This window comes from Pagrus pagrus, assembly GCF_965226575.1.
Source record: "Pagrus pagrus genome assembly, chromosome: 19".
In the NCBI taxonomy this organism is placed as follows: domain Eukaryota; kingdom Metazoa; phylum Chordata; class Actinopteri; order Spariformes; family Sparidae; genus Pagrus; species Pagrus pagrus.
Genome location: NC_140203.1, coordinates 12,578,776 through 12,599,865, shown reverse-complemented (window position 1 = coordinate 12,599,865; position 21,090 = coordinate 12,578,776). Strand labels below are relative to the sequence as shown.

General features: G+C 40.6%; 1 protein-coding gene across 2 annotated transcripts in view; it reads left to right on the top strand.

Moving 5' to 3' along the window:
- The window catches only part of uhrf2 (ubiquitin like with PHD and ring finger domains 2), a 32,667-nt gene that overhangs the window by 3,781 nt on the left and 7,796 nt on the right, over positions 1–21,090 (top strand). For both annotated transcript variants that reach the window (XM_084382420.1, XM_084382419.1), the window contains exons 2-7: positions 5,109–5,504; positions 7,242–7,561; positions 17,092–17,310; positions 17,546–17,655; positions 17,752–17,938; positions 18,507–18,630. In XM_084382420.1, the coding sequence (XP_084238546.1) occupies positions 5,109–5,504; positions 7,242–7,561; positions 17,092–17,310; positions 17,546–17,655; positions 17,752–17,938; positions 18,507–18,630 (1,356 nt within the window). The remainder of the gene's footprint in view (positions 1–5,108; positions 5,505–7,241; positions 7,562–17,091; positions 17,311–17,545; positions 17,656–17,751; positions 17,939–18,506; positions 18,631–21,090) is intronic.

Sequence of the window (21,090 nt, the reverse complement as noted above, 5' to 3'; positions counted from 1 at the left end):
TATGCTGGAGTTTTCCTGAACTGTTGGAGCAGGGGTTTGCAAACACTAGGCCGAGGCTCTTGTAGTAAACCCTGTGCTTCCTCCATTTCACTGGAAAATAAGTGGGGAGGGTTGATTAGGGGATTTCCATGTGTTAAGTAATGCAAGGAATGAGCCAGTGACACGCAGCGTACACTAGCTAGTGCCCTTACATGCTTGGAGTGGTGCCTGCGCTCTGTTAGGATTTGGACTTGTAGCAGAATAACTCAGTCTAATTCCTTTTCAAAATGGCGTCTTGTTTTTCCCTCCAGCTCACTGCGCACGCTGCCTCGCCAGTTCAAAGTCATGCTTGCCCTTCAGTCGGAAGGGTCTCAAGCCAGCCAGCAGCCAGACAACTTTGCCTCTGTGTTGTTGGGGTTTTTTTGTATTATGGGTTTTTCAATTTGCCTGTGCACTCCTCATTGTGTCTCTGTTTCACTTTGAACAACAACAACGTCACACACACACACACACACACACACACACACACGCACACACACACCTTTCACTGTCCATGCAGGCTTTCTGCTCAACGCCCACGCTCACTTTTGCAGCAGACTTCTCATTGACTAATTAAAAAAATATTTGGCCTGTTAAGTGGTTTAAAGCTCAGCTTGTATTGCGTCTGTGTGCTTCCCCGTATCAGGCTGTCGTTCACTGGTGTGTTTTTATTCTACCGAGGCAGCAACATGTTTAAATAGTTGGGCTGTCGTCCACTGTTAGCTGTTGCCTATTGTTGGGCTGTAGGAAAGCTTTATTGGCTTGCCCTCTTTCACACAGACAGTTGCTGTGACCTAGATATCATACACTAATGTTGTGGCTCCTCAATTGATGGGTTTTCTTCTCGTATTGCTAAGCTGTAGAATTTCATAGCGACTTTCAGGGGAAGCAGAGTTGACTGCAGCCATGCATGTAAACAGTCACACCCTTCTTTGACAGATAGGCTGGACAAAGAGCAAAGACAAAGAGGGGCACTCAACCCCGACTACAACTCCAGGCTTTCTTACACTCCCACATGTTTTCATAGTTGTGCCACTCCTTCTCAAATGCTGCGTTTAGTAGCTTTAGCTTGCTTATTGGTCAGATCAGATGTACTACCTGTTAACTGCCTGCTCTTATACTTACAGGGGTTTCCCCAACTCTTTATTTGCTCAGATTATCAGAGGACTGTCCAGGTTGTTAAACTGCTAATTGTCTTGTGTTTCTTAGGTTTTGGTATCATGTGTGCAGCTGCTAAATAGATACAAATTTAAATAAAGCTTAAATATAAATACAATAGTTGTCTCATAACCCGAAAAACACAGGATTGCAACCTGTTATCGTAGGTTAGACTGTCAATATAACAGACAGTTTGTACAGAGTACAGTATGTTATTAATATAATCAGGGTTGTTGTTTACATAATATCATACAAACTATATTCAGTTATGATCAGTTATGAAAATTAAAAGATTTGAGTCTTGTTTGTAAATTTCAGTCAAAATTATATGATTAAAAAGACTCGTCTTATAAGTCAAAATGATTTACTAATTGAATCATGGTCACTTATACCTTAAAAATGCAAACCCATGCTTACAGTAAATGGTATTTAGTGGTATGTTCTACGTCTTCCTTATTAATGAAAAATCATTACACGAGTCATTCTTACATAAAAACAGGTGGAAATGCTGTGAACTGAATATGCGTAGACTAGATGTATTTTAAGGAACTTTGCCCAAACTAGCAGAAATGTTATTTAGCCATCTCTTAACCCCGGTACCCCCTACCTCTAGGAACTAACGTAAAGTAATAAAAAGGAGTTCCAAGTGGAAGTAAAAGACGACCTTTGCCACCCTTCCAGGTAATTTTCGCTAATTAATAGGGGATTTTTTTTGGTGAAAGATTGTATGGCTGTGGGCAAAACGAGGGATAAAAGATCAAGGATGAAAGCTGCACATGGCAGGCTCACAGACACACCCCGTGTCATTGTTTTTGGAAATATGACCTATTTTTCCTCAGCTCTTTGCTAAGACGGCCTGCGGGCGGAGACAAGGGCGAAGAAGAAACCGTGTCGGAGGAAGGGGTTTGGTCGGCCTGCCTGAGTAAAAGAGGCTAATTTACACTCTGCTATGAATCTCCTTTTCACCAGCAGTGGGAGTCCGGCTTGGGTTTCACACCTTTAAACCTCTTCTTGGAGCTAGGCACCGATATTAAACAGCCCATGCTTAGTCTTTCAATTTGGTTCCACCCTTATTTAATAGCTTAATGAATTCTGTCATTGTTATGCAGGCATAGATACTAAGTAGGTGTTGCTTAGTCACTTTAGTTTCAGACTGATTTCTGCATTAAGAGCTTTTTAAGCCTTACAGTTTGTGACGGCATGTTGGCACAATAATTAAACGCAACACGATATTACAGCCAAATCTCTCCCCACCTGCAGTTTCTGCTCTATAATGGGTAATAATTAGCTGTAGCTTTATCAAAATATTACCAGGTATGTTCCATCACTGATGGTTGCTGATATAGAAAAGGCAGATTGAGGTATAAACCTTTACCTCAGTCTACACGTTCAGTATGTTTCAACAGTATTTCAGCAGCCACAGGTCTTTCTCTCGTCTTTGTCTGAGGTTCTTTCTGACGTTGTACTTTAGTGCCAGTTACAATAAGAAATAATTAGTCTTTGAAAGACTGCCTGTCGAAATGCAGCAAAGAAATTGGCCTTGTGGAGAGGTGTTAATTTTATTCTACTCAGCAATGTGATACACATGCAAGCCCTCACACACACACACACACACACACACACACACACACACACACACACAGACACACCGTTGCCATGCCAAGGATTTTTGATTCGTTCGAGCCTTTTGAGAAATCTTCAAGTCAAGTGTCTCCGGTTCATCTAAAGCTTTATTGTGACGTGTGCTCCGCACCAAGCTCTCCCTCTGCAACCCTGAACAACATTTCACTGAGTCACATAATGAGCGTACCAGAAGCAATGTCGTTTTTTAAATTTTTTTTCCGATTATTATTATTCTGCAAGGAGAAAATGTCACATCTTTGATGATGTTATTCGACCTACAGGCTCGAGATAATCAAGATGCCAATATTCCTGTCAAAGAGCTCTTGACCTCCATGAATGTATGAAGCATTTTTCCCTAACGTTGTCTGTATAGATGGTGGTTCTTTGTTTTAAGGTTTCTTCAGCTGGTTGTCACTGATGTCAGGGCTGTAGCACCTCACAGTGAGAGGCTGATCACACAATGAAGTCGCAGTGGAAAACGGGTACAGCTTAGATATTATTTATGAGGTTTGGTGCGGCGCATGAAATTCTACTGTATGTTGTTGTGATACTCGGGTCTGTCTGCGTAATTCTCCGTCCATCTATCTGGTATTTCTCATCAGTACCACCGCTATACAATGTCTTCTGTTAGTGTGATTGTTTGCCTTTCTTTTCTTAATGCAGTCTCAGGTAGCACAAGACAGAGGAGGGTTAGACAATTACTGAGACCAAAATCGGAGATCAAGTTTAGGCAGGGACACATACAAAGAAATACTAGATAGACAGACAGGTGAGGTGAGTATTGCAACCACTGTATGGCTGTGTTTGCGCCACTGCTCCTCTGATCTAAATTTCATGAGACTATTAAGAACAGGGAGGGATGGGGAAATTGCGTTCGCTCCCTCCACCGCTCTCCTGCTACGCCTCCGACCGCTCTCCTTCTCGCTGTCAAATAACGAAGAAGAGAAGGGGAGCGCGAGTGAGAGTGGCGGCCATGCTCGTCTCTCCAGTACAATGGGGCTTGTGGGGTTGAGGGCTGAAATGAATAGCTGATGTCTGAAATGAGTTTGCGTGTCTGCTATAAGCTCCATTCCTGGGGCAGTAGCTGTACTGTATACATAACAGTAGATCCGTTGTGGTAGAAGAGTAAATATGTGTTTGTAATGGGCCCTCATCGTTTTATTTTTCGAGAGAACCATTTTCTGATGCCCATCAGCCGCGCTGCCTTTAAGGGTTGTGCTGTAGCTGGTGCTGGTGCTCATGGTGGTGATGGTGGTGGGTTGGTGTCGACAGAGATTGTATACATGATTCAGGTTCATGGGGGTGGGTGGGGGGGATTCTCTCTTTTGGTTGTCATAGCAACCCAGTCATTTCTTTCCCCCAGCTCCATCTCCTATCACTTTAATTCATGCGTTGATTTCTTTTGTTTATTTTTATTTTTTTATTTCTTGTAGAAATATACGGGATAGACACGAGTGGAGCTGCAATTCTGCATCATTTCTATTGGACTAGAAATGTTAACAAATACAAATATGCCAAATTAGAAATGCCATCATACATTCTAATTGTTCCAGATGTATTTTCCCCCTTTTTAAGAATGACATTTTTAAGAATCAGCAGTTCACATTGATGTATACTTCTGAAATAGTGTTTTATCACTCGCTAAACATAGACTCATTTGTGAACAGATGTCGTTGCTGCGGACTCCTGAGCAACAACCATAAACACCGCTGGTGTATTTAAAGACATGTAGATTTATTGAAGTGCTGTGTGTGTATTTAAATGTCACCTGTGTGCTGTTGAGAGCAGCAACAATACATACTTGTTATCTCTCGCTCTGCTCAATGTTGTCTTCTGTCTTGTGTGTTCTTTGTTTGTCCTTGACAAGCGGCCGAGTGTATTTGTCTGAGAGCACTCCGTGGCGCAGCGGTGTTCATTTCATATGACATGGTTGTCTATTAGGGAAGAAATTTGGGGCAAATTTGAATAAAGGGTGGGTTTATTGGCATTTGTGCAATTGTTCAAACAGACCATCTTTGAGCAAATATGATAATAAGCTATTTTAGTGAGAACCTAAAATTTAAACCTGAAACAAACAAAAGAAACATGTTTTTGTTTTCGATTTTCAAAAGTATTAATTGACTTTTTTATATCAGTGTTAATATAATACCTTTAATGTTTATTAATTATGTGGACTAATGACTGGTTAAAAATTGTATTAATGAAGACATAAATAATTGTGTATGTAAGGAGGACTTTTTGCATCTGTATATTTATGCATATTCAAACATGACAGTGGCTTTCTAATAGTTAAATTTGTATTTTTTTAGATGGAAGATGGCCAGACACTGTTTGACTACAATGTGGGTCTCAATGACATCGTCCAGCTGCTTATTCGCTCTCAGACCGATGCTCCAGACAGCCCCGCCACCAAGGACTCCTCCGGTGTTGCCTGTAGTTCAGCTCCTCCCCCTGACCCCAGGTCGGATGGCCACAACTCCCCAGCTCCTGCCTCCCCCGCTGCTATGGAAACTTCCACCAATATGGACAATGACAGCAGCGGTGTCACTACCAGCACTGTTAACGAAACCAAGCCGGACACCAGCGCTACCAGTAACTCAGCCAGCACCAAAAATGGGTTCAAGTCCTCCAGTCCAGCACGGGACAGCCAGCCCCCAACATCCAGCAGAAACGCACTAGCCGACCCAGGAATTGGTGTGTACAAGGTGAGGACGGGAGCTTAAATATTTGGGAACTGTTTGCAAGATTTTGCATGAAACTGGCTGGTCTGACTCAGATCTTCGTTACAGAGTGTTCAGAACTACACGGCAAGTTACTGCCAGAGATTCTTGCACAGGGTACTCTTATTTGTTTGGATGTCAAATTATATTATGAACTATATGTATCTACTATATCTTTATATGTAAAAATCCAAACGACCTTGTAAATATGAATTCTATGGCAATTCTACCTTAAATGTTGACACAATTTGGCATGAGTTAGCTTACATGAAATGAGGAGTGTGCATGCTTTTGCACACTAGGTTTTCTACCTTAATATGCCATCCCTAGATTTGTATATACATTGCGCTTTTTTGCACATAGCAGATCCTTCCTTCACTTCCTTTCCCAACTGTCTTGTGTTGTAGCACCTCAGGCTGCAAAGATACAGTGTTCCAGCCAAAATGACCTGAGTCTGCTTGTATTTATGTGTCCTTGTGTGAGAACGCATGTGTTAGTGCTGTCCATTTGCGCTATTTAAGAGCTCTGTCTTTAGGGCTTATACCCTGAATGCCTTAAATTTATCAGGACTAATGAGATGTACACAAGCATGTGGTTGACCTTGCCAGGGAGGCACACATAAGAAACAGGCCTTTATAATCCTGGCTGTCACTAACCATTTTACAGATTGTGAATAGGCTACAGTCAAAATGATGTTGGTGAGTCTCCTCTACTGTGTTCTACTGAGCTTTGCGTGCTGGCTGAACCTCCTGTCTGAGAGTTATATGTGTGGGACTACTAGACTCTTTTTGATGCCAAAAGTTCAATTCACCATGCAGGACGATCAATACTGTAACTAAGTAGAGGAGTTATGAATTGTGCAACCTCAAGGTCACATGCCTTTTACAGGCTGAAAGATTTGACTGCAGCATAAGTCTCTCATTTGATGTGGTTTTTTATAAAGGAGCACATGGCCAAACAGTAACACGGATGAAATTTGTTTCAGCGATGCATCTCGAACATTTGTATGTACAAAAGTTTGAAGATTAACCTTTTACAGTCAGTGTGAGTGTGAGTGAGACTCACTGGGACACTGACTGTAAAAGTAAAATGCTCATTTTTAGGTTCATAATTTTATTTTGAGTGTGTCCTAGATAATATGCTTTAATGCACAGAAAACATATTGCAGCACTTCTATTCACCCTCTGTCTAAAGCCTCGTTTTACCTCCTGTCACTCCTGTCCAAGGCCCCCCTTCCTAAAAGCCCGCCTGCTTTTTGTAATAAAAAAGACATGAGAATCTTTGTGACCTTTAAATAATCATCATGCAGAGAACTAATGAAAGTTTAAATTAATGTTTTTTTTGTATGTCTCAACCATTTACTACAAATTGCCTATTACTTTTATTACTCGCATTACTTTTCTGTTTTAATGAGTTTCTCTTAAGTTCCAGGATGCTGTTGGTAGTCTTGCAAATAGATGTGAGTCGCCAAACAAATCAATTTGCGGTGACTTGCAACTTGTGTGGTAATGTGGTCCTGACTTTTATGGATTTAGAGCCTGAAAGTTGATTTTCCTGACAATTATTCTACCCAGGGCAGGAAAAACATTTTTTTAAATCTTACACATACTTTAAAGTATGTGATGCGAAGCAAATGGGCAAAAAAATGGAGTATGTCTTTGAACAACAGATGGATGGGTTTAAAAGCGACCAGGTGTTATTTTTGCCTTTGTGTCTCCTCAGATCAACGAGCTGGTAGACTGCAGAGACGTCAGCATCGGTGCCTGGTTCGAGGCCTGCATTGAAAATGTGACACGCGCTCCCAAAGGACAGATTACGCCCACCAAGGGCAAGGTGGGACGGCCCCCAAAAAGGACTAATGGAAAGCTGGAGGCCGAGCAGGGACAGGCCTACGGCCAGGGCCAAACCACAGACAGTAACAGGAATAACGTTGTGTTAAACTCCGAGAGTAATGGAGCCTCCACCTCTCAGACAGACTCTACAGCAGCTACAGAGACCAAGGAGAGAGAAGAGGACGTAATTTACCACATTAAATATGAGGAGTAAGTGATGGCTCGTTTTGCTGGGGAAATGTTCCTGCTGCATCCAAATTGATTTTGGTTGCAGTGATAACAAACACATCATCGTGGGGTTTTGATAGAAGTGCACAGGGGAGATCTGAATTTTGCATTTTAGCAGACGTCTGCACAGCGTCAGTGATGGTAAAATGCTGTTATGGATTAGAATACTCTGCGTTACAGCACAGCAGAAAATAGGGAATCGTTCTTGCTAATTATGCCAATGTTAAAAATGTCTTTTCTCATGCTACTGATGTGTGGCACGCTAACTTAAAAATGTCCACCACACATAAATACATGGTCTGTATGTTTGTGGTACCAGTGGCTGCAAGCATCGGTAGCATTGGTTCGACGTGTTGGGAATTGCAGCCTCTGCTTCCTCCTGGCAGTCCTGGGGATGGAGAGAGAGAGAGGGGTGGGGTGGGGGGTTTGTGTAGTTGATGCTACAATTTGGACTCTATCTCTCGCGCTCTCCTTTTCCAGCAAATTCATTCAGAAGCCCACGTTTCCATGGCAACTCGCGAGTTCTCAGGAGCATTACTTCTTTGCTTGCCTCCTTCAGCTTTGTCTGTAATTGCTGTGAACATAACACCGGTGAGACATAGCCTCCTCGCTGCGTCTTTCGTAGTGTGTGCCTGCCCGTGTGTGTGTGTGTGTGTGTGTGTGTGTTTGTTTCTGTCATGGGATGTTATGCCAGAGAAACTCCATCAAGGATTGTTGAGCAGTAAATGTGTATTTTTCTTTTAGGCAGACATCATTCCCATTTCACATTTCGCAATCTTCCGAATCCCCAGCATTCTGCTTTTATTTGTTTATCTGTTTGTGTTCGCCTCATGCTCCTCATTTGCTTTATTTGATAGCCTACAGTCAAGAAAGGCAGGGAAGAGGGCGGAAGGGAGACGGAGCAAATGACAGCAAACGTCCCCGATTTAAATCCAGGACGTCACAGTAATATGTGATTTGCGTCTTCACCAATTGAGTCACGAATACAACCCCGGTTTTGTGTGCGGCTGAGAATCCACAGCTACAAATTCAAACGATATAAATTGTGAGGTTTTTCCTGATACCAAATGCGTAGTCTCTGTCCTGAGCGCCATTCCAGGTTTCTTCAATCATTTGTGGAGGGTGGGTAAGATTGCTCTGCCTTCCCATGCGCACACACACACACACACACACACACACACACACAGACACACACAGACACATACTCCCCCTTAAACACCTGCCTGCATAGTCTGAGAAAGAACCACTACAAAATTAACTGCCACGGTTTTACACGAATCTGTTCTGTACAGAATGTAATGAGCCACAAAATCAAAGGGATATGTTGGGAGAATCTCCTCTCTGCTGCTCCCAGGAACTGATGTAGTGCGTGTGCGTGTGTGTGTGTGTAATGTGTGACTCTCAGATATGGTTTCATGGTTAAATCTTGGCTGAGCCTCGCATATGTTTAAGATTCTCTGTGGAGAGAGCGACAAATATAGACATAAAATGGGCAAATATACTTTATGTTTATGTAGCTTTCAAATAGACTGCTATAGTTGCAATATGCAAATGGTTTGGCATCTCGTGTTTGTGATGGCGTCTCATAATGTTGTCATTTTAAGCACCTCAAAGCAAATTCATTTGCACATGCTGATTTAAGTATTTCCAGTGACATAATGTGCTCAAAATGAAATAATTTATTCATGCTAAGGCAAAATTCTTTTTGTGTAGGATTCGGCAATAAGTCGAATTTATGTCGGACTGAATTTAGGGCTGATTTAAATCAACAAAAAGTACTTTTGTGTCTTTGCCATTATATATATATATATCATCATAAATGTATCTCATTAACATTCAACGCTTTAAATATGCAAATAATTAAACGCCTGGCCCACAGGTCAACAACCTGGCCTATCACTCGACCCTTTGTGCAACCACTAGACGATAGAAAGGGTCCCAGAGAAAACTCAGACAAGTTTTCAGACTCTACATGTTAGTGGGGTTCCTAGGACCATTAATGTTTACATTTCACTGTAGAAAAGCATAGGTAAAAAAAAAAGAAACATTGATAAAGGCTGAATTAATTTCATTCAGCTGCTTCAGTTTCAAGGTCCTGGTATTGTGCATCCTGGCTGACTGTCTCCCTGTCAGGGCTTACTGGGACACTTGAATATAATGGAGCCATTGTTAATGTTATTAGTTACACCTGTGCTTTTCTTACAATTCAGAATGTCTGTGGTGGAAAAAAAGCCCTGAGAAATCCAGTTTTCTTTTTTAATCATTCTTGATATGAAGCTATTTAAACTTAAATTGGTGTTTTGGGAACGTTTTGCTTAAAAGAGAGGCTTAAGCACTTCTTAAATGGGCTCTGTCTGCTAATTAGCGAGGATCAACATATGCAATGGAAGAGATCTTACCAGTATCTAAAGCTGTGGTGGTTGGCCTGCCATTATCTGAGCGCGGCTGCTACCTGAGAGCCGCCGAGAGTTTTATTTGCTGCAGTTTCTAATTTAGTAAGTGACAATGAAATGAGGATGAGATAAAGTTTAATTTCAGTTGCAGTTTAGTTTCTCTCTCTCACTCGCCCACTCGCTTATCTCCTTTTCTTCACAGAGCAGTCATTGTTTGATTGTTGTACAAAAAAAAAGATGGGTGACTCTAGCTTTTTACAATTATATTGGTATGACTATATAAGTTGGTGATATTAAGTTTAGTATCCTGAATTTAGGGACATGTTTACTGAGTCAGTAATCTTTTGACATGGTACTTGAAAGGCCTTTTTCCTCTGAGGACATTCTGACCTGTCATAGTTTCAAAAACACAGGTGTAATTAATAACATTAACGATGGCTGCATTCCATTTAGCAGCTCCTGGTACTGTGCATGCGGCTGGCTCAGCAATCGTCATGTTATTAGTAACACCTGTGCTTTTCCTCCTTTCACAAGTCACAATGCTGTGAAACAGGCCTGTTTGTCACTTGGATAAGTGCATACATATCTGCCACAGCTGTGTGATCATTAAGCAATTATAACATCTTTTAAATAATGCTGATGGTATGAGTTTTTGTTCGTAGAAAAATAATACAGCACTCCTTTTTTTGTACCTGCATATCCTGTGTAGGATTTAGTTGAAAATTGATGCCGTCTATGTGTTGCTTTTGTGTTGATGCGCGTCAGTGTCTCGAGAGCACTGTGTTGTTTTGAATCTACCACTAGGGGGGCAACGAAGTTGGATGTTTTCACACAAAATGGCTTTAATAGCCAAATTTGAGGAATGATTGCATTAAAAAAAATGAGTTTCATAAATAGTAATAAAATAGTTTATATGAAATTCTTTCATAAAAAAATTAATCTTTAGTGTTATCATATTGTTTTTGCTGTCAAATATTTATATCTGTATGATAGGCTTGGGCGATGAAATATGATTTCACAATATTGTCCCACCCAAATATTGCTATAGACGATATTATCATTGCTTGTGGTGTTGTCCTGATTAGTTAACACCTGCTTATAGCAAAGACGACACGTAGCCTACTTTAAATCCCTTGGCTCGCCATTTTTTCCTGCTTTAAACCTGAATATTGCCAGATTGGTGAGCTGGTGTCCTTACAAAGCTATGTCCTCTATGTCTGTATGTTAAAGCACAGGTCTGTTAACCTTTAGTAACCACCCAAATAAGGATCTACACTGCCACCACGACAGTTCCACATGCATTTTCTTTTCAAAAGGAAAGCCAGAAGAGATGACAAAACAGCTTTGTGATATTTGATATTGTGAAATATAGCACATATTGCAACAAATATTGGCCCAAGACTACTGTATAAGCTTCAAAAATCCAATTTGTTCAGGCTCTAGTGCTATGCCATATTAGATGTTAGTATAAACTACGATTAGGTGATGCCTACGAGTTATGTTAGCTTGAGGTATGTCAGATACAAAAGAGCACAGTACCTGAGAATATGTTACGAATGGATTTGTTGATTTGTCCACCGTTAGTGAGTTTTGCTTTGTTTCATGTCTCGTTAACGTTGTCAAACAGTTGTTGTTTGATTAGGTTTAGGCACCAAAATACTTGCTTAGGTTTAGGAAAAGAACTATTTGGTTAGGTTTATACAGAAAAACTACTTGGCGAGGGTTAGGAAAATATCATGGTTTGTAAGCTGATGATCAACATAGTATAAAGAGCAACAAAGGCTGCTCAGGGATGAGGATGGGGTGGATGAAAAGGCCAAACCCAGGACTTTGGAACGGGAGACTTGGGTGCAGTTCCGATATGAAACCAAGTCATTTAAGGCCAAACCATGATCACGTTGCAATCCTTTGCACACTAATTAGGCAGAGGTAGCATGTCCCCAACCATAGCTCAGCAGCTTACATTTTGGAGACACTGAGATTGGAACACAATTGAACTGCATAGGATTTCACGTTGAAAATCTGCTGATTGGCCCTTTAATACCTGAAGTTGCCTTCTAATCTGTCTGTCACATGACTGAACTTTAAAATTCCTCATTTCAACATTAAAGTAATTTAGATACATCTGTTTAAAAAAGTTGCAGCCTCACATTTTGGCCTCAATTACTAACAAAGCGAAGGTTAAAAGAGACTGCAGTCCCTTTCCCTCACTACTGTGAAGCAATTATATGTAGCTTGTTTAGTGTCAGAGTAAGTTCTGACTCGGCTGCTTATCAGCAAATTGAGGATTTCTCATTTTCTCTGTTGCCTTTCTCCCTCTTTACAGGGACTTCAGCTAAGCACACAAAGAGCTAATGACGGTTTCACAACAGAGCAGACTGTAAGAGCCTTTCTGTCGATAAGTCATGTTGTCTCAATTTCACAACTGATTAAATATGTGTCTTTGTTTTGTTTTGGTACACTATGCATTGATAAGAGTGTTGACGCGAATTTGGTTTCTTGTTTACCTCCTTCGTGCCTGAAAGTCTTTCTTCCTCCCTCCCACAACTCAAGGGAAAGATACATTTTACACTTAATACCAGGCTTTGGGTCTAGCCACTGTGACAGCGTAGGCGTAGTCAAGTTAACTCTGTGTGGAGATTTAATACTGATGCTGCAAATCTTGTATTTCATGCCTTCAGACTTACAGCTCAGGTTCTTTTTAGGGAGTGTGATATCTGCAGGTGGAATAACTCAAGCAGTGTTTCAGGAAAGCTCTGTATTGTTTTTCTAAAGAAAGCATTTGTGTTTAGCTGTAGGCCTGAAGAAGGAGCAGATGATATGAATTTTACTCGTAAATAGTGTAGTCCAGGTTTGACATTTTGCTACAAGTCATTTGATGCAGTGCAGCTGTAGCACAAGTACAGAGGAGGCAGATAGTCGATAAACTGATTTAGTGAATTCCATTATCCGGCAACATGTATCAAACATCAGCTACTGGTCACACCAGAACAAGGAGGGTTTTAGCATCAAACCTCTGAGGGTAATTAATTGTGCCAGGGTTCATTTTATTTTTTTAGTAATACAACTTTTAATTTCCAAGAGGAGTTATCTGGTATTTCTTTATTCAAAGGTTACAACGTAGCATCTTAGAGCTGTCCAGAAATGGTCTAAGCGACATCCAGGTCAAATGAGATTAATGGAGTAGTCACCACACAGCACATATTTGGGATGAACTTGAAGGCAGAATCCGTCAAGAGTGTAGCCTCCATCTACCCAACAACCATGGGCAGTTGCATGAACTTCTGTTGTCTCTTGTTGAATCCCTGCCAAATATATTTGGCAGCTGTTGTCAGGACCAGAATGATCCAACACAGTACAGACCAGTGTTTTCAGTTCTTCTCATCATCGTATATATCTGTTCTGAAAAGACTTCTGAATTGGATTCAGTTTGTACGTCTGTCTTTAGATGAGTAAAAATAAAATCTCAGGTATCCCACTAATAATATCATATTTATTGTATATTGATTATAAAATGCATACATGTTTTTTCAAATGCTGGAGAAAATAACAGAGATAAAACCAGCAAGGGCTAATGCGTGTATCACATTGCAGAGCCTGTTACCTCTGTTAAATTGATCCGAGACAGTCACGTTTCTCCATTAAGATGATTGTAGTGCATCCATTATTTGATTCTGTTGCCTTTTTAATGTGTATGAGAGGTATTAAATCCTATAGGTCAGAGTCTGTCCCTAAAAGTCCACACTGGCACAACAAAATCTAATTGTCTATTGTACATCACATCAGGCTTTGTAAGATATTTTGTTTAGATTGCGATATTATTATTTTATATTATTTAAAATCTGGTGCCTCTGTAGGGTGTGCAAGAGCTCAGAGTGTGAGCTTGTGTGGTCTTAAACTCCGGTGCTTCTGCTCCCCTTGTGTCGCTTCGTGTTCCCCTTCTGTTCATGCTGAGTCCCTTTTGTGCTCCAAGTTTGATATTCCTCTCCTGTGTGTGTACGCATGTGCATGTTGGTGTGTGTCTGCGTGTGTTTGTGTTACTTGTATTCACCCCCCACTCCAGCCTACCCAAAACCTCAGTAATCCCTTGGGCCTAAAAAAGGAAATCCCTCCACTGTGCCCCGGCCTCCTCTTCCTGGGAGTATGCACTAGCTGTGTGCTACAACTCTTACAGTCTGCCTCTGTAAATGCTCTACAGTCAATTTACACTGGCTTAAAATATGCACCATTGTCTTCTTAGTAAGAAGGTAAAGCATAAGTAGTGCATATTCTGACAGGATAAAATCTTAAAATGAGGGGTATTATAGTCATTTTTAGCCTCAGCTCTAAAGGCCTTCATTGGTTCTGTTTCAGTGCAGATTGTCTGAGAAAGTACCCAGTTTAGGCTCCGCTTTCCCTCAGAAACACACTGCTCGCTCATGCACACAATTCTCCACTTCCCCCTTCACCTCCCACTGTGTGAGCGGACCTGGGCGTGCAGGCTGTAGTGCAGTTTAACTTCAGTGCTAACACATTGTTCGCCTGTAAGCATAATTCCAACTATTGGCAAGCGAGCAGGCTGTCAATTCATCTCTGAGTCTGGCCTGATCCTTACAGTTAATGATGATTGGCAGGCAGGAAACCTGCACAGTTAACCTCAATACCTCCAATCCAAGTTTGCCAGACACGAATTTACACTCGATTCGGATCTTCTTTTCACACAGGAGGAACATTTCACGTTCTGCGGAATGTGGCACTGGTTTTGGACATTCAACATTATTTAAAAAAAACAAACCTTTTGCATCGTCAGAAAACATTAAAGACGTATATATTGAGAAATATTCTTTTTCACTTTCATGCCAAGAGTTGGATGAGAAGATTGCTGCCACCCTCACGTCTGGACAGTGAATAAGAAGCTACAGTTGTGTAGCTTAGCTTAGCATGACAGACTGGAGATGGAGGGAAAACAGCTAGCTTGGCTCTGTCCAAATATGACAAAATCTGCCTGCTAACATCGTTAAAGTTCATTTATTTGTTTGATCTGTCCAAAAACTGAAGTGTAAAACAACATGTTGTGGTTTTACCTGGGTGTTAACTGCCAGACTATTTCCTGGCCAGCAGTAACTGTCTGGCAAGATGACAAAACTAGCATTGTTGTTAGAAGGCAAACAAGCAGGTCTGCCAGAAAGTTTAAGCTATTCCCGTCAATCAATTTGTTTGAGGTAACGGGTTCAGGTCACCTGCTTTGATTTTTGTGGCAGTGGAGCAACTGCACCAGTAAAGCTATGTGGATATTTTATTGAACCTAAGCCCGCCATCACTACATATTTGTTTATCTTGGCTGTTAATCTGTAGTCACCTCATCTTTCCTCACTCTGAGTGGAGCAGAGGGAGCAGCAGTTCTGTGAAATTCTGGAGCGTTTGACTTTGTTAATTGAGTGCAAACACTATACAGTGAATGTAAAGATGCTGCTACTGAGAATGATGATCATGTTTTGTTCTGCGCTCCGTCCTATTAGCATAGGATAATCTGTTATTTTGGAAAAATATGTGGACTGGTTCCTGTCTATACATACGTGATAACTTGGAAAAGACGGGTCCAAGTTTTACCTAAAGGGTCACTTTGTAGTTTTGGGAAAGAAATTCTGAAACTCAGAGAGGTAATATCCACAATACTGGTAGGGTAATAATATAATATAAACTCAGAAATATTTATTATTTCCATAACTGTGTGAGTCAGCGTTTCTCAGAGGAAAATAAGGTCCCCAGAAGCTAGAAAGGTGGCAGGGTCAAATATAAACAAAGTAAAACAGTATTAAATTGTGTTGTCCTTTCTGGTCAGTTTGTTTATATTATATATTTAGATTTTTCTCTTCTGCTTAAAATTTCTTTGCAAAAACTACATAGTGCACTTTTAACTTGTACGAATAGTGTTTTGCTAATAGCAGTAATGTTGCTGTATGACATGTGTTTCCTGTGTAGTGTAATGGGGAGGTGGAGGGAGGCCAAAGTAGTGAAAATCCACCATAATCCTTAACTCCCTAAAGCCAGTCAGAAAGTTGCTGAGTGCAAATATCTCATGGTATGTAGAGGCAAGTCACTGAGAATGGATTTTGCTTAATGGAAGAAAGTGGAGTTAAGTCATTTCTGGGTTTTTTTAGTTTTCTGTGTCAGAAACTCCTGTAGACTGTGCAGGAGCTGCTGGTAAAAGCTTAACTTGCTTCTTTTTCTTACGGCCTTTTCTTTAAGTGGGCCTGTGCTTGAACCTTGTTGCAAATTCAATTGATAAACGAAAATAATATTCTGTCATGTTAGCCATATTTCCTTTGGACTGGATTCGGAGAGCTGCAGGTTATACCATCTCAACAGAATTTCAAGTTGTTTCAGTTATTCTGTGTCAAACTGCCAGTTTCTCATAAACGGCGTTTGGCTTTCTGTGCAAAATCCACTTGTGTTACAGTTTTTGCCCCTCTGTGCTTGTGTGGGCTTCTGCAGACTTGCACGGACTTGCATGTTCCCGCACAGAGAGGCTTATACCGCTTATCAATGGTGCAGGGAAATGGCTCACATCCATCAGTTTTTAGAGAAGACGCTGCTCTGGGTAGCTGCTTTTTGCCGAGGATTTTTATACGATTTTACTCTTCCAACCATTTGGATACAATTTATGTCAAGTGCTTAGTTTAAGCTCAATCATTATTTTAGTAGATAAGACAGCAGTGTGATAATCGGGCATAAAGACTTCATACACCTTGAAGGGGCACTTTGTAGTTTTGGTGACGAGGTTCAAACGCAGAATTTTTATGTTTACAATATAAATGAGGTTATAAAACAAGCTCAGTAATATTAATCTTTTCCATAACTGAAGAAACAAGCTGGTCTCAGAGGAAATTAAGGTCCCCAGAATACTGAAGCTAGAAAGATGGCAGATATAAACAAAGTAAAATAGTATGAAATTGTGTTGTCCTTCAAGGTCAGTTTGTTTATTCAGTTTATTCAGTCATGAAAATGAAGAGAGTTTGTTTATTTAGTTTGTTTAGGCATCAAAAAAGAGCTTTCTCCTCTGACTAAAATTTCTTACGGAAAACTACATTGTGCACCTTTAACCCCCTTCCTTCTCCCTCTTCTTATTTCTGCCCCCAGTTACCCAGAGAATGGTGTGGTTGAGATGCGACCGGTGGACGTGCGGCCACGTGCCAGGACCCTGCTGCGGTTTGACCAGCTTCAGGTGGGCATGCAGGTGTTGGTCAACTACAACATGGAGACGCCAGACGAGAGGGGCTTCTGGTTTGATGCTGAGGTTCAGAACATCAACCAAACCACCCGCACCAACAAGGAGCTCCGAGTGAAGATCCTCCTGGGGTAGGGATCTTCTTTCCAAGGATTGGAGGGTGATGTTTTGGGCATAGGGGAAATTTACTGTTTTATTGTCTTGTTTTTGTTTTTGTTGCTTACAAGGATGTAACAGTTCTCTGTGTGACTTCCTTCAATATCTCTTTCAATAACACATCTTTTCATCATCCTCTCTGGTTTTCTGTTTCTGTTCTTTAATCTCTCTCCCTCCCTTTCTCTCTCTTGTTTCTCGCCCTCCCTCCAGGGGTCCTGGAGATATAATCGGAGATTGTAAAGTTCAGTTTCTCGATGAAATCTACCAGGTGGAGAATCCAGGAGCTCGGGCACTCTCAGCCGCAGATGGACAATTTAAACGTATGTCAAAGCTCATCGACACACAGCGAAAATCGTGGCAAAACTTGCCTGTATAGATCAAGTGGTCATATGTGTCCTTCTCGTTCTTGGATCCAGGGAAGAGCGGGCCGGAGTGTAAGCACTGCAAGGCTGACCCCGACGCCGAGTGTCGCTTCTGCTCTTGCTGCGTGTGTGGCGGGAAGCAGGACGCTCACATGCAGCTGCTGTGCGACGAGTGTAACATGGCGTTCCACATCTACTGCCTCAACCCGCCACTGGCCACCATCCCGGATGACGAAGACTGGTGAGAGAGAGGGTAGCTCAGCAATTAGCCACAACATCCTGCGCTTCACAGTCAGTTTGAGATAGTTGATTACTGGTGTTTGGTATGAGCTGAAGTGCATTTAAGTGGTAATTAGGGCTGTGATTGAGGTTAAAATCAATATAAAATGAGGACATAATGCAGTCACAGGTGTGAGTTTATCCAACGCTGTGGCTTCAAATGTCTCTGACAAACAGTAATGAGGGTGTGATTAGTTTCTGTGTTTTGCACGTATCCCTTGATGGTGCTGAAACAACAAAAAGCTAAACATGAAATTGGCTGACAACATCACTTAACCAACTTTTGTTGCAACTTTCTGGTGTAAATTTAAATGTTTAAGTTGGTGCAACATCTCAATTTAGAGTACTTTGAGTAAATGTCAGTGTCTTTGCCTTCTGGCTAATTTGGGAAAGCATTTCTCTTCATTTTAGTGATTTGTGTTTGCTGGAACATGGCCCGTTCATCTCTTTATATAGAGCTTATGTTATTAAACACAAACACACACACACTTGCCTCCATCCACAGAAACAATTTCCTCTCATTCTACCAGGTACTGTCCCACCTGCAAGAATGACACCAGCGAGGTTGTTAAGGCAGGAGAGAAGCTCAAAGCCAGCAAGAAGAAAGCCAAGATGCCTTCGGCAACAACAGAGAGTCAAAGGGACTGGGGAAAGGTGAGACTCAAGTGCACCAAGTTACACACACACACACACACCAGGTGGACTGACAGCTGCTGTGTGTGTGTGTGTGTTTGAAGTGAATTTTAACAATAAGCCAGAGGGGAGTTCTTTGGTTTCTAGAAGGAGCCAGGCTGTAGTTGATATAAAAAAAGCAGTTTATGTCAAACTTGATGTTTAAATTCATTGCGTTTTATAGTTTAATTACTATATTTACAGACAAAAGTTACTTTAAAAAAAAGAAATCCTCCAGACCAGTGATGTCTGTGATAAGCTAGTTCATTAATGTAACATTTAAATTAAATATTGACATAATTTGCGTTGAAATGTCAGGTCTTCCTAGTCAAATGTTGCTTTGTTATTAATGTTAATAACGCCTTAACTGTTGCATCTAATTTATATTCACGTATCTGCCATGTGATTCATCACCTAAGGAAAATGCGCGGAATGTCGCCGAAATTTCCGACCTGAGTCCTTCACAAAGAAATCCACAGTCCAGCAGCTTTAAACTACCCAAACAAATCATCTACAGGCTTGTAAAGGCAACTGAGAGAGACAGGGAAGGTCTCATTTTTCGTGTCACGTAACAAATTTGACAAAAAAAGGTCGAATTTTGTCGATGAATAACGGCCCTGATGTAAATAAAACACACAAAATGACAGCCATTTAGTCCCTGCAAACTGGTTTACTCTTCAGTTTATCTTTTGTGTTTGATATTTTTGTGTATGTAATTGTCTGCTCTGCGTTGTGTTGTGCTTGATCAGATCTAAAAAGAGGTTGTTTTGAGTGGAGAGGTTCTGTGTGTACCTCTTTGAAGCTCTGTCAAACATTTCCTGAGAACACCACAGCTTTGTCTCTCAAATCAGATATCATTTTTTGATTCAGTCAGTAATACTTAAGATCTAATAGTAGATCAGGCTCCCTGAGTCCATGCATAATGTTGGTTTAATAATTATTTGCAAATGCCAACATTTGTAAAAATATTAACGTTATTGATTATCAATCATAACACGAATAATTAACACTGCATTACCTGCTTTTTCACGCCATGGCAAAATTACATTAAGACTTTGTAACTGAACTAAAATTATCTCACGGTAGCTGCCGAGGCAGAAAATGAGATAGAGGAACACAGCTGACATGTATTTAAAATAGTTTTTAAAGGAGCATCTGTTTTAAGCATACTGTTGAATATTTTCCTCAAAATCTCCTCGGAGTCTTCTCATGGCAACACTTTGAGATATTGTGTGGCTCGTTTCCATCCTGGCCCGGCTGTCTCCCTGACGCTCTGCTCCATGGTGTAATGTGAACAATGCCATTAAGCATGACTTAGCCACTTTCCTGGAACTGCCAACGGAAAATAACTCATTTCTTTACCAGAATGCTCCCTTTCTCTGAGGACTAATTGAAAACAGCCTGGCCCTGTGTGTTTGGGCAGATTTAAGTGCTGTGAGTCACACAGCATTTATGCTTGGATTTCACATAATTGTGATTTTATAACCATTAAAATAAAATACTTTTCTTTGTCTTCTCACTTTTGAAAACCTGTGTAGTGTTCTCAATCCTTGTCCTTCGATATTTGTAATGAGAAAAATGTGATCTAAAGTAATTTGAGCTGATGAAGACATTTAATGGTCTTTCAGTGCATGCAGCTTAGATTTTTTTGTTTTTTCCTCCATAAATCTCCATTTATTATTTTCAATGTTTAAAATGAACATGCACTCATTGTCAAAAGCTTTACAGTAAATAGAGAAAGAGAAAATGAAAGTGGATGGAAAAATGAATTACTAAGATAAAAGAAAATAAGAAGAAAGGGCAGCGTTATACTTAACAACAATTTAAATAACATCCAGTCCTTCATTACCATCCTCCACTTTCACTTTCTTTCTTTCCAACAAATCCATGAAAGGGGTCCAGATATGTGTAAAGTCTTTCTGTTTCCTTTTGAGTAATATATGTCTGTTTCTCCAGATCAAGACAACTTTTTCTTATCCATCTGTTTAATGATGGAGGAGTTGGATTCTGGCAGCATGGTGCAGTTAGTTTTCTGTCCCAAAGTCGATTAAAGTGTTTCCTTCCCTGTTATTGAAAAGTCTTCTGGGTAAATTCTAAGTTTACAAAGTTTGGCACTGCGCAGGACATTCTTATTGACAATCTGTGAAAGATTATTCCTCCCAAAAATGATTGAATCTGTAAGCATTCCCAAACACAATGTGACAGCGTTCCCTTTTCATCTGAACATTTCACTCAAGACTCTGGGATGTTAGGGGACATCTTACTGAGCTCAACAGGGGTTATGTATGTTCTCATTAGCCGATAACTTAAACAAACTATAAATATAAGCATTAAGTGCTTTAACACATTTCCCATCGCTGTATCAATATTTTCGTTAATATCTGTTCTCCTTAAACGTTGTTTGTCTAATGAGGCTTCTTCAGAGTTAGTCATTTTGTTGTC